The sequence below is a fragment of the Drosophila erecta genome, unplaced genomic scaffold (assembly GCF_003286155.1).
Source record: "Drosophila erecta strain 14021-0224.00,06,07 unplaced genomic scaffold, DereRS2 tig00000055-arrow-pilon, whole genome shotgun sequence".
NCBI classification, from domain to species: domain Eukaryota; kingdom Metazoa; phylum Arthropoda; class Insecta; order Diptera; family Drosophilidae; genus Drosophila; species Drosophila erecta.
Genome location: NW_020825200.1, coordinates 15,358,495 through 15,370,285, shown reverse-complemented (window position 1 = coordinate 15,370,285; position 11,791 = coordinate 15,358,495). Strand labels below are relative to the sequence as shown.

Sequence of the window (11,791 nt, the reverse complement as noted above, 5' to 3'; positions counted from 1 at the left end):
TGGCATCGCACATACATATATATGTATATAGATATATTTTCTGGCACCATCCTGTCACCCAACCTCTGGAAAACGCCATCATGGTCGGTGGAGCGCCGTGGGATGATGACTTCTTCTCATGCCTTAGAAAGTTTGAAATGTGCTGGAATTGCGGGTTTTTATTTTATGATATTTACATTTTCATATTTATAGACTACGTCACTTTTTTACTCGTACTTCTGCAAGGATTGCCATAGTTTCGCCCAGAAGTTTGTCTCAGGGTGCAGGAGGCATTTCCAGTTCCATTAAACATAATTAAATTCAAATTGCTTCTTGGAAAAGGTGTTTGCCAATTTGCGGCTCTGGACAAAGGCGGTTTTCTTTGTCTGAGTTCTGATTCCAAAGAGCTAATCAAGTTGTGGCTTCTTTCGTTAACTCCTAGTGCATTGAAGTACATTTAGTTGGCGCTTGAAAACTGCCCGTAGAATGTATGTAAGTTATTATAAAAATAAACTGTAAATAAAACTGTGAAAATGCCTAACCATCAATTATTTTCTTAACTCATTTTGCAAGCTATTTGGGGCAAATCTCACTTGTAGCATTTTGTTTTGCTTATCAAATCTAATTGCTTATTATGGATCATTTATAAAATATGCGACATTATCTCGAAAACACTAGCTCAGCTGCTCTTCGCACTTGCTATAGCTGAGCAACGGGTATCGGATAGTCGAGTCACTGAACCACAGCGCTCTTTCTGGTTTTGTAATATTTTGTTCCACCGAACGCTGTCCGTTGGCCCTTCTCTTATTTTTTATTGTGTCCCATTTCGAGGTTGTGTGCAATTTTTAACGTGGTGCGGGTGAAGCTGAATGACGATAGGGGCTGGTCGTTTGGTTTGGTGTCGCCGTCCTTTCAAAACGACATCAGGTGTTGCACGTTGTGCAAGAGCTTATCTCAAATGATTTATAAACTTCCAAAAGTACCGAGGCCAAAGCTATTGTCATTGCATAAAATATGCTAACAGTACAGAAGTAGGAGGCTTCACATAAAAAAAAAGAATTCAAAAAATTCAAACTAAACCATGAAAAACGCCCCATGGAGGAAATTCCCGAGCATTAAAACGACATATAAGAAGTTGTCCTTGCGTTCGGTTCATGAAATTGTTGAATATAGAAGCCATATACATTTAAAAAATTTGTTTAAAAAGTTTTTTCAATATATTTTATTTGGAAAAATGTTCGTATTGCTCAATTAAATTTATGCGTTGATAGATGTTTTATGTGGGACCAAAGAAAGATGGAATGTTCGTTCTGTGAATGGAAACTGAAATCGATGTTATCGAACTTCAGAGAAACAGGCATGATTTCAATTTGATTATTTCGATGTATCGATAAGTATCTTTTCAGGGGCGTAGTCAAAGAAAGGATATCTGGGGCTATACTATACCCATTTATACCTTGTACGATAATAGAATGAAAGGCGACAGCCGCCCATCAAAAACCAGAAACTGTAATAAATTTCATTTTGGCAGTTGCGGCGCCCACGGCTCAGAAAAATAACTGAAAAACGAAAAATACTGAGCAGCAGAAAATAACATAAATTAATATTCAGTTAAAAATGTGCAAATATTTCACGCACGCATGTTGCTCCTTTTTCTTTTCCCACATCCCACGGAGATTGGGAGCGGCAGGATATGAAGGGACTGCAGGAGAAAGCGGAAATGTGTGGATATCCCCCTTTCCGCACTTTACGGTCAGTGGATTTTGTAATTCTTTTTTTCGTTCACCATTTTGTTTTTTGCTGGTCTGTTTTTTCGGGGTTAAATTTATGAATTATTTGCGCGCTTGCTGTTGAATTTATTAAATGTAAATGCCGCTTCGTCTGGCAGCCGACCATTTATTGGGGAAAAATACCGTAGCATACTTTTCTGAGCCAAGTGACTTATCTGCAGGCCAGATTTCATGTGGAGGCGAGTTGGGAGAGCTGTGAGGAACGGACGGCATGAAAAATATCGCCACGAGGTAATTTACATGCATTTTTGCTATAAATTAATGCGACTGCAGGTCATGGAAGTACCTAGAATATGGATGTGCACAAATGAGTGCCACTATGACTGCGTTTTGTGACATATGCAGTTTTTAGTGAATTTCGTCAGTGCATCCTGCTGATTATTCATAGAATTTTACACGAACTAGTCGATTTATGTAGAAACATAGAGTATTGCAAAGAAAAGAGGAACAAATGCAAAAACTGTAGTCAAATTTTATCCATGTAATTTATTGCACAAGCGTAACAAGTTTAAGTTAGGCCAGGCTTAAATAAATATCAATCATATAAAAATCTTTAATAATTATATATGATCCTGAGAACCCGAGGGACAAAAAAGTCATGTTAATGACAGGGTCATGTGAGGGGTCAAAAATGAGAAACAGAGTCCACGTCAGAAGGTGGTACGTATTACCGCAAATGAATGGCCATTTCATTTGCATGTTGGGGCCAACAGAAATGAGAGAATATCCGAAGCTAACCACAAAAATGGACTTTGCTTCATTATGCACAAACACGCCAATAAATGTAACGAGAAAGATGGTAGGAGCGAAAGGCGAGACGAGACAAACAGGATGAAGAGTCGACGAGTGTTTTTTGTAACGAAACTCTTAATCGCTCCTTTGCAGGCTTAAGCTGACAGTAACTACGTTTATGGCGGGAGTTTCCAGATCTCTCAAGAGCGTGAAAGTCCAGTTTATGCGACAGCCGAACTCGTGTATTTATTAGTTCGCAGCTGATATCAATTTTATAGTAACGAGATGCTAGCATTGAATATCAAATTTTCAACCATTTGATCGCTGTATCTCGGGAGTAAGCAACGTTTTTCGCTGTGCACACATGCACTATTTCAAAAATATTTGGGGCATACCTTTTTTAATGACTGTGACTTTGGCTGGCCAACTCGGGCCGGGCGTACACCTCTAATGGCGATTGCATCCATATGATGACCTGAAGTGACACAAACCACAACGCCAGAGCTCTCAGCTTGGAGCTGGCTTATGGCTCTCAGGATGGGGCAGATCCCGCCGGCTGCAAGCTCCTTTTGACTCTCGCAAATTTCGCCCAACGTCGCATATTTCAGTTGTCATTTTTGCTGTTTTGTCAGTTTTGCGTGTGACACAACTGGCGACTCGGGGGCAGAAAATGGGTGGCGGAGAAGGTCCTTGGTCCTCCCATCTGTGTGTCCATTGCAACGGCATTTCCGCTGGCAGGCGACGCAGCTGCGGTGGCAACTGCCACAAACAATTTTGACATTGCCGAGCAGAATTGCGAGGAGCCAGCTCCGAGCTGAGATGACACCATTGCCTCGAGCAGGATGCCAGCAAGGATATTGTGAAATCAACGTGATTACGGGACATTAACATGCATGCTCCAACAAGCAGGAACAATTCAGGGGAAGTGCAGAGCTCAGATGTGGCACGTAAGGGTGCAACATTATTGCATTGCCTCATGGAAAACTGTGATTATCTTGTAGTATGGACGCAAACAAAAAATTTCAGTCAGCATAGACAGTTCATTTGTTTGAACATAGCGAACTAAGTTAGATATAGATAGATAATAAAATTGATTTATTAACCTCAATCGAAAATTAACGAAATATAATGTTTACTAGTGCTTAACTTTGAAATTTTGTCACCTTTGTTGCACTGCACCAAAAACGAGTACCAACTATTTAGTAGGCGAATACCAAGGATCCTCCTTGACCTGCGGAATGTTGTACCTGATCTTCACGGGAGCTAGGATGTGCATGATCATGTGCTTGCACTCGCTGGAAGCTGACGGGGATTTCGGGAAGACCAGCGATTGGTTGATGCGCTTGAGCAGGATGTGCACATTGGAGCCATCGTAGGGAAGGCGCCCGAAGACCATCGCATAGCAGACGACGCCGCAGGCCCAGATGTCCGACATGAACGGATCGTAGGCCACGCCTGCAATTATATCGATGAGAGCAATTAGAGCAAAGGATTGCGAAGGGATTCGCAGCTCACCCTTGAGGATCTCTGGACTGGCGTAGGCGTAGCTGCCGCAGAAGGTTTTCGAGAGTATCACTTGGTTGTCAGAGGTTCGGGTATCCTTACGCGCGAATCCGAAGTCGATCAGCTTCAGATTCCAGTTCTCGTCCAGCAGCAGATTCTCGCACTTGATGTCCCGGTGCACCACTCCCTTGCTGTGGATGTACTCCACGGCACTCACCAGCTGCTTGAAGAGCGTGCGAGACTGCGGCTCGTCCAGGAACTTCCGCTCACGGACGTAGTCCAGAAGCGTCCCATTCTCGGCCAGCTGCATGATCAGGTACACCCTGGGTGCAGCATCAGGGCATGGAAACTTGTTCACCACATACACCAACTACACCATCAAGAACGACTCACCTGTGACTGGTCTCGATGCTCTGATAGAAGGTTATCAAATTTTCGTGGTGCAGACCCTTCACCGCCTCGATCTCTCGCGGCAGGAACTTCTGCGTGTACTCGGAGGGAGCCTTCACCTTGGATATGATCTTGACGGCCACCCGCTTGCCGTACTCCTCCGAGAAGCCGATCTTGACCTTGGCATAGTTCCCAGTGCCAATAACCTTGCCGAGGATAATGCCGTGCTCCTCAAGAATGGTTTTCTGTGGCTTCGACTTGTCGTCGGGTTTTGCCGCAATGGCACCCGGTGGTGCCGCTGGTTTCGCTTGTGGTGGCCGGTCATTGAAGGTGTAAACCTTCTGCTCCTGGCGACGACCCGAGTTCTGGTCAGTGACGAGGTCCTGCGATGAGCTACCGCCAATTACTAGGGGAAGTCCAGTCCCATGGTGTTTTGAATAAACCCAATTTTTACTGATACATGCACTTACCTCCGCCTTGGTCGTTTTTCCTTCTGGAAGATGTCGCCATTAAAAGGGGTACCACAAGTACAGTTCACCAGCAACGCCAATAATACGAGAATATCGTGACCAAACAAAGACTCATTAAATGTGTATCATATTAGGAAACCAGAAATTTTGCGACCTTCTTTTCAATACTGTGACATACAATGAAAATATATATTTATATTTATGTACTACAAATTATTTCCTACTTCTGATTAGTCTATCTAAGATCAGAATTTCCTTTGCAAAAGTGTCCCACAATAGTACTATAAAAAATACTATTTCTTAAATTAAAAGTGCGTAACAAGAATTAAACCAAGTCTTGTTTATAATAAATAATGAACTACAATGACGGGGCTATTATAATAATAATGCGAGTATAATGATGGTAGTAGGCGTTGAAGTATAAGTAAAATATTTAAGATCTATTATCTTAGCTCTATCAAATAGGCATTTTCAAATAATCGTTATGAATGGTAATGATCCTGCCAACGCGAACCAGTTCCTTTGCCTTTCCGCATGAGTTGGCAGCGCCCGCCCTGCTTTACCGTTACTTTGACAACGACCAACTGCCAAAACAACCAACAAAAAAACTAAACTGGCAGTCACCTAAAAAAGCCCGTAATAAAAACTGACTAACAAGCCGACTAATATTAAGCAAGTAGAGTAGGTGAATTGATGGCGGAGGTGCACATAATCGGGCAAATATTGAAAGCTGTTGACTTTGCCGAGCCGCACCTGTACTGCAAGTGGAGTCTGCAGAGCGGTGAGTTCCCACGCAGCAGACGCAGCTGTCCGGTTCAATCAAACTGATTGCTTTCCAACTCGGCAGGAAACGCCTGGCGCCTGGTTCAGGGCGAGGTGCAGGGCCAGAGTCACGTGGCGGCGCACCGGCTCCAAAGCAGCTCGGACTTCGCCCAGCCGTTGGACATCCACCTGAGCACCGCCTCCGTCCAGGGCTGGCCCCGCCTGCTGGTGGAAGTGTACGCCGTGAACGTACTGCAGCAGTCGTGGCCCGTCGGCTACGGGTTTGTGCACGTGCCGTCCACACCCGGTACCCATAGCCTGGAGATCGCCACCTGGAAGGTTGCTCCCAACGGCCTGTGGCAGTCGCTGCGCGAGCGTTTCGGTGGCGGAGGAGCGGCCCTCAGCAAGACGGATCTGCTCTACTCGGGTGTTGAGCGGTGAGTCAAGGAGATCTTTCCACACTGCTAGGAAAAACATTGCTATTTCAATTTTATATTTCTTCGCCCAGTTACAAGTTGCAAACCCTGAGTTCTGGAAAGGTCATTGTAGAGCTGAACCTTATTTTCCGAAAGTTCGACAAATACGGCGTGGAGTTCAAGTAGCCATGAAAGCAGTGCTGCTACTAGCCGTGCTGTGCTTGGCCACACACCACCCCACACATTCCATTAAAATTGGAATTTCGCACAATTACAATACCACTATTACGCCACCGGCTTCCACTACCACGGAGCCCACAGCCACGACTGCTGCTCCGAGCACCGAAGCGGTCAGCTCCATCAGCACACTGCCGGAGGCGGAGGTGACCACCACTACGCCTGCAATCACCTTTCCACCGCGGGTCCCACAGAAGCCCAAGGTGGCAGCGGCAGCTCCAACCACGTCGACGGCTCCCCAGGCGGAGGCGCTACCTTTGAACTCCACTGAAGCCACCTCCTTGCCGAAGTCCGTGGACCATAGATTTTACTACTGCTCCTGCGATCTTCAGGCAGGCAGATGCGACCTCAACTGCTGCTGCGACAGCGATTGCCCTCCCGAAACTCGCCAGGTTTTTAACTGTCTGCCAAGTGCTTTGCTACCGCAGCTTGAATCCCGCTTGGAGGATTTCCAGTACACCCATGGCTTGCCCACCTGCCAGATCAACGATGGCTGGTTATGCGTGTTTCGCAGCAACACAAAAGCAGCAAAGACCCAGCCACAAGATACGAATATCGATACCTCGCAGTACAGAAAATGGAGGGATTACTTGGAGTACCATGAATCGGACTCCACACAGTCTCGTCCAGTAGCTGGGCACTACAAGTACGGGCAGCTCCTTCAGTTGTGGCAGCCAGAGACTAATCAATTGGCCACCTTAGCGTTGCCCGCCGCCTACGAAAGCCCCAATTGTCAGCTGAGGCAGTCAATCGGGCACTTGCAGCCGATCAGGAACGTCTGCAGGATGAAGGACTCCGCCCAACTGCAGGAGAGTATCTGGGGCCTACTGAACCAGACTTCAACCTACGAAATCCTGTCAAAACCGCGCGATCTGGAGGAACAAGAAGTGAAAGGGCTGATCGTACAAGTCTGCCTAAAGGAAGGCGAAAAGTCATTGCGTTGTCTGGAGCGAGGAAACGACACCCAACTGGACATTATAGTGGATCAAGTAAATCTGCAACTGGTTCACAACTACACAAATATTTTAGAAGCAAAACTCCTTCTGCAGGAGGCCAAACTGGCGGAGGATGACAACGAGCCACTTTGGGTTCGCTACAATGTTGAGTTTATAACACTGAACGAATCGTTGGCCAAGGCCACTTCCGGGTCACTCGGCTACCTAGCTGGCTCCCCCGTAATCCTGTCCAGAATGTCACCACAGAACAGCAGCCAGGATATGCAGCTAATAAGCTATCACCGTTCTAGCCAAAACATGAAAGAGTTTCACTGGCTTTCCCTGCCCTCCAGAAAACCACGAAGCAGCAGCTGCCAGCGCAAACTGGACCACAGGGAAGCTTTGCGCTTCGGCGTGGACCTCCTTACCCGATGTGAACTGCACCACGCAGCGCCCTTGCACCAGGAACACGCCAACCACACCGAGTACTGCCAGGACTTGCAGGCCAAGATATGGAGCCTGCTGTTGCCCCACGACTGCGCCCATCTGGAGGACGTGGCCAAGCTGTTCGTCTCCCAACTGGGCAGACCGGAGCCGGACAAGTGGCTGCCCATGCAGGTGCGCTATCCGGAGAACGCCCACGAGATGCCACCGCCCGTTCAGGCAGTGTACGACGAAATGACGCAGAGCCTGAGCTGTCGGAACATCTTCCTCAGCGTTGGGTACGAGTTCCATGTGGCAGATCTGGCCCTGGTGGAGGGCAGAGCGCCACATCAGCGTGTCCTGCAGCACGCACGCCTGGTTTTGGGCCAGCGGCATTATCTGGAGTTCGACACCAGCGAGATTGAGGTGGCTCTTCCTCTGAGCGTTTCCGCCATGTTCTACCGGATGCACAGGAAAGCCCGCAGCAATGGAGCTGCGGTGGAAATCTCTGACCATTTAGTGCTACTGGAAATGATTTGTCTAGGAACGGCACTTAGATCCTTCAAACTTTTTCTCTAGGCTAGTATTGGGATGTATTTTTGGAATAAAAGCCTAAAACTGATAAAGCTGCGTTTTAAAGAAATATGTATTATTGAGTAGTTCATTGTATTATTATATTTAGATGAGTTTGAAAGCAGCAGTTTTTTAAGCCTATAAAGTTTTTTTACTGTTGCCAGTTGCAAAACGGTGAGGTAGAGGGAAGTGAAAGCTATTTTGTATCTTATAGCGTTGCTTATATTTGTTATGAACATTTCCCAACACAAAAAAGTTTGGAACAAAGTTTGAAAATTGCTTTAAAATGGGACTACACTCTTTCAAAATCGTTGGCAAGCGGAAAGTGTATATTTGCGCTCTCCTCGCACGGTCACACTGAGTTTGAGCGGTAAAAGTGAACGAGATGGACGACTGTGAGTAAAATTTCGAACGTAAATATCAAAATAAGTCAAATAAAGATTCCTCCAAGCCGCCAATTTAAGCGCCAGCATGTGCGACGTGGAGGCGTCTATGCTCAATCAGAACGTGAGCTTCAGCAGCACCATGGTCACGTCCAACGGCGATCTCACGTTGCCCAAGCTGAGCGTGACTCTTTCGGAGGCGGAGATCCAGAAGCTGCGTTCCCGGCCTGCGAAGAACTGCGTTGAATCGCCGAATGCATCTGCGGATGCTGCCGAATCCGCGCAGGAGGATGTGGATGCGGCTGAGGAAGGGGAAGGGGAGAGCGTCGTCGACATAGAGGACACTTTGGAGCTGACGGCGGACGGCAACCAGGTGAAGCCGGACTTCCCAGAGGCTGCAGCTGCTCCTGTCCCGGAGTACTTCCAGGGCGTACTTGTTGAGCTGGGCCGACGCTGCTGGACCTCGTCGACGGAGGCTCAGCACTACACCAAGGGCTGCTACTGGTCACCGGACGGCACGTGCCTTCTAGTACCCGTTCACCTCGACGGCATGCACGTCATGGAGCTGCCCGGCGATCTCTACTCCGCACAAGTGGTGCAGACTCGCCCGCTGAGCAAGCTCCAGTCGGCGGTGCACGTGCCCGAGGGCGGAACTGTCTACGACTGTGTCTGGTATCCGCACATGAACAGCCAGCAACCAGAAACATGCTTGTGAGTAGACACCTCGCTGGCTCTCCGCCAATCTTACATCAATTGCATTTCGACCAGGTGGCTGGCCACGCGACAGCACGAGCCCATACACATGTGGGATGCCTTCGACGGCACCCTGCGATGCAGCTACAGCGGCTATGATGCCGTAGACGAAGTCATGGCGGCCATTTCCTTGGCCTTCTCTCACGACGGCGAGAAGATCTACGCGGGATACAAGCGCTGCATCAAGATCTTCGACACCAGCAGGTGAGCCGGCTACTTATCTCCGTAGACCATTTAATCCAGCTCTTACTCCACTCCACAGACCCGGTCGTCTTTGCGACGATTACCCCGTCAAGTTTGCCATATCCTGCATTGCCCAAACTACTGACCACCCAAACACTCTGACCTGCGGCAACTGGCATGGCTACATCCAGCACTTCGACTTGCGGTGCAGCCACAAGCAGGGACCGCTCTTCACGCTGGGCGGGCACAAGGGCGGCATCACACAACTGCGCTACGGCGAGATGGGCTCCGGGAAGTGGCATCTGTTCAGTGGAGCTCGCAAGTGCGACAAGATCTTGCAGTGGGACATGCGCAACTACAAGAAGCCACTGGTGGAGTTGAAGCGCCATGTGGACACCAACCAGCGTATTCAATTCGACTTCACGCCCGACAGCCATTGGCTGGTCAGCGGCGACTCATGGGGATCCGTTAATGTTTGGGATCTAAAGAGATACGGAGATCCTTCCATACTGCCCCTCCATTCCGACTGCTGCAACGGAGTGTCCCTCAACCCAGCTATGCCGATTCTGGCCAGCAGCTCGGGGCAGTTCCATTTTACAGACCAAAGTGCCCAAGGGGACCACGTCACCTTTAACAGCTCGGAAACGAAGGAGTTGACGGCGCTGGGCGAAGTGAATCCAAATGAGCGGGAAGTAATCTACGAGAACGCAGTGGTCATGTGGTGGTGCGGCCAAAGTGGATAACACATAAAACTGGTGTAGTCGAGTAAATATTACAAATCCGTCTTTATTCTTGAATCCATTTGGAAATACTAAAGCATCATGACCGGGTCCAGACTGGTTGCCTTCACCTGCAAGGGAGGAGTGATGGATGTGCGAGAGTAAGTTGGTGTCTGCACAATCAGATGGCGTGGTGAAACACTCACCTAGAACCGTTTGAGGAACTCCTCGGCGCAGGTGCGTGCCCTGGCGTTGACCGCCAGCTTCATCTCGCTGATCTCCTTGTCGATCTCCTCCATGAAGCTGATGACGAAGTCCACCAGCTTGTGCTTGTACATCTGCTCCGTGTGGAAGTTGGTGATGAGGAAGCTGATGTCGTAGCCCTCGATGGGCTTGCGGCGCAGTATGACGAACGACTCGGCGCGGCGCATCATGAACCTGGTGAACTTGTGGCACAGGATGCGCTCAATCTCGTCCGCCTGCTTCACCGCGATGCTCACGCGCACCGAGTTGATGGAGGGCTCGATCAGCACCTTCTCCCGCTCGTTGCGCGAGACCACCACGGGCGTGAGCACCAGCTCCTTGCTGGAGCAGATCTCCACCTCCGGCTTGTTGTGCCGCTCCACCACCTGCGAGGGGAAGTCCTGCAGGCACATCGCCGCCGTCAGCGAGTGGCGCACGGCGGTCAGGTAGGGCTTCAATGTGGCTGCCATTGTGTGTGGGTGTCCGGTTGTTGTCTGTTGCCTCCGGTAAGTTGTATCTGCACTTTTTACTTAACTTATTATGATTCACAGGCCCTGGAATTTATCAGCCAGAAAAAGTGTGACCCTGCGCCGTAGTCAGGAAAATACCACTGCCGAGGTGCGGCCACAAAAACATAGCGTGATGGACTCAAGCAAACACAATAATTTAGGGAAATGTAATAAACAATACAATTGTTATTAAAGCTGGGTATTAATAAGAAACAGCAAGCTTATACGTTCAATACTAATCGTGCTCTTATCGAATGTGCCCTTCAAAGCCTTTTTGTGTTGTCCAGTGTTAGGCTGGTAGGAAACCTGACTATTATCCGAGACCCCATCCATCGTTCCATTTCCATTTGTATCTCACCATTTTGAAATTCTTAAAAGTTGGAAGAAATTTTTTAAAATCCAATTTAAGTTTAAAGCAATTAGAGGCAAGTCCATTTGATCTTTGATTGCTTAAATCGACGTTAAATGTTTTCGAAACCTCAAATACATGTACACTATAATTATTTTGAGGCAGAAAACTTCTAGTAAATTGACCCAAGTGAACCAGCAAAGCGGAAAAAAACAAATTTAGAAAAAACAGCGTCCACCAATTATAAATATTTCATTTATTTGTTTTATGCACTTTTATTATACAATTGTTATAAGTATTTTGCTCGCATATGGTCAGTTATTTGTGGCTTAAATGAACTTAAATTACGCGTGAACCTAGAAAGTGAGTTTTTAAGCAATCGTTCAAAAATGTAACCCTTTCCATTCAATACTCAAAAATGTTTCGGTTGATTATTGCATTG

At 47.6% G+C, this 11,791-nt stretch overlaps 5 protein-coding genes across 6 annotated transcripts; 3 read left to right on the top strand and 2 right to left on the bottom strand.

Moving 5' to 3' along the window:
- Positions 1-3,583: 3,583 nt before the first annotated feature.
- On the bottom strand, positions 3,584-5,068 carry LOC6541736 (testis-specific serine/threonine-protein kinase 4). The gene is made up of 4 exons (XM_026978948.1): positions 4,865-5,068; positions 4,398-4,800; positions 4,017-4,327; positions 3,584-3,956 (listed from the first exon to the last, which is right to left on the bottom strand). Exons 1-4 carry the CDS (start codon positions 4,902-4,904, stop codon positions 3,697-3,699), a joined length of 1,014 nt encoding a protein of 337 aa, XP_026834749.1. The 5' UTR covers positions 4,905-5,068; the 3' UTR covers positions 3,584-3,696.
- A 394-nt stretch (positions 5,069-5,462) lies between these two features.
- On the top strand, positions 5,463-8,244 carry LOC26526452 (tectonic). Of its 2 annotated transcripts, XM_026978695.1 has the most exons (3): positions 5,463-5,645; positions 5,712-6,063; positions 6,135-8,244. In XM_026978695.1, the coding sequence occupies exon 3, from the start codon at positions 6,231-6,233 to the stop codon at positions 8,214-8,216; it is 1,986 nt and encodes a 661-aa protein (XP_026834496.1). In that variant the 5' UTR covers positions 5,463-5,645; positions 5,712-6,063; positions 6,135-6,230; the 3' UTR covers positions 8,217-8,244. The 2 variants fall into 2 exon arrangements, with proteins under 2 accessions (XP_026834496.1, XP_026834497.1); XM_026978696.1 differs by lacking the exons at positions 5,463-5,645; positions 5,712-6,063 and having other exon boundaries at positions 6,230-7,268; positions 7,329-8,224.
- On the top strand, positions 5,463-8,247 carry LOC26526926 (B9 domain-containing protein 2). Its single transcript, XM_015160090.1, has 3 exons — positions 5,463-5,645; positions 5,712-6,063; positions 6,135-8,247. The coding sequence occupies exons 1-3, from the start codon at positions 5,558-5,560 to the stop codon at positions 6,226-6,228; spliced, it is 534 nt and encodes a 177-aa protein (XP_015015576.1). The 5' UTR covers positions 5,463-5,557; the 3' UTR covers positions 6,229-8,247.
- A 208-nt stretch (positions 8,248-8,455) lies between these two features.
- LOC6541361 (telomerase Cajal body protein 1 homolog) lies at positions 8,456-10,301 on the top strand. The gene is made up of 4 exons (XM_001969947.3): positions 8,456-8,605; positions 8,662-9,304; positions 9,362-9,550; positions 9,609-10,301. Exons 1-4 carry the CDS (start codon positions 8,596-8,598, stop codon positions 10,270-10,272), a joined length of 1,506 nt encoding a protein of 501 aa, XP_001969983.3. The 5' UTR covers positions 8,456-8,595; the 3' UTR covers positions 10,273-10,301.
- LOC6541291 (actin-related protein 2/3 complex subunit 4) lies at positions 10,296-11,118 on the bottom strand. The gene is made up of 2 exons (XM_001969946.3): positions 10,455-11,118; positions 10,296-10,379 (listed from the first exon to the last, which is right to left on the bottom strand). Exon 1 carries the CDS (start codon positions 10,959-10,961, stop codon positions 10,455-10,457), a length of 507 nt encoding a protein of 168 aa, XP_001969982.1. The 5' UTR covers positions 10,962-11,118; the 3' UTR covers positions 10,296-10,379.
- Between the last annotated feature and the right edge of the window lie 673 nt (positions 11,119-11,791).

What these genes read in the sequence shown, in the direction of transcription:
- LOC26526926 (XM_015160090.1), top strand. Translation starts at nt 5,558, where the DNA reads ATGGCGGAGGTGCACATAATCGGGCAAATATTGAAAGCTGTTGACTTT. An exon ending in CAAGTGGAGTCTGCAGAGCG is followed by an intron (nt 5,646 to 5,711) that starts GTGAGTTCCCAC and finishes CCAACTCGGCAG; the next exon opens with GAAACGCCTGGCGCCTGGTT. An exon ending in CTCTACTCGGGTGTTGAGCG is followed by an intron (nt 6,064 to 6,134) that starts GTGAGTCAAGGA and finishes TTCTTCGCCCAG; the next exon opens with TTACAAGTTGCAAACCCTGA.
- LOC6541361 (XM_001969947.3), top strand. An exon ending in CAGCAACCAGAAACATGCTT is followed by an intron (nt 9,305 to 9,361) that starts GTGAGTAGACAC and finishes CATTTCGACCAG; the next exon opens with GTGGCTGGCCACGCGACAGC. An exon ending in AAGATCTTCGACACCAGCAG is followed by an intron (nt 9,551 to 9,608) that starts GTGAGCCGGCTA and finishes TCCACTCCACAG; the next exon opens with ACCCGGTCGTCTTTGCGACG.
- LOC26526452 (XM_026978695.1), top strand. Translation starts at nt 6,231, where the DNA reads ATGAAAGCAGTGCTGCTACTAGCCGTGCTGTGCTTGGCCACACACCAC.
- LOC6541291 (XM_001969946.3), bottom strand. Translation starts at nt 10,961, where the DNA reads ATGGCAGCCACATTGAAGCCCTACCTGACCGCCGTGCGCCACTCGCTG.
- LOC6541736 (XM_026978948.1), bottom strand. Translation starts at nt 4,904, where the DNA reads ATGGCGACATCTTCCAGAAGGAAAAACGACCAAGGCGGAG. An exon ending in GAAAAACGACCAAGGCGGAG is followed by an intron (nt 4,801 to 4,864) that starts GTAAGTGCATGT and finishes GACTTCCCCTAG; the next exon opens with TAATTGGCGGTAGCTCATCG. An exon ending in AGCATCGAGACCAGTCACAG is followed by an intron (nt 4,328 to 4,397) that starts GTGAGTCGTTCT and finishes TGCTGCACCCAG; the next exon opens with GGTGTACCTGATCATGCAGC.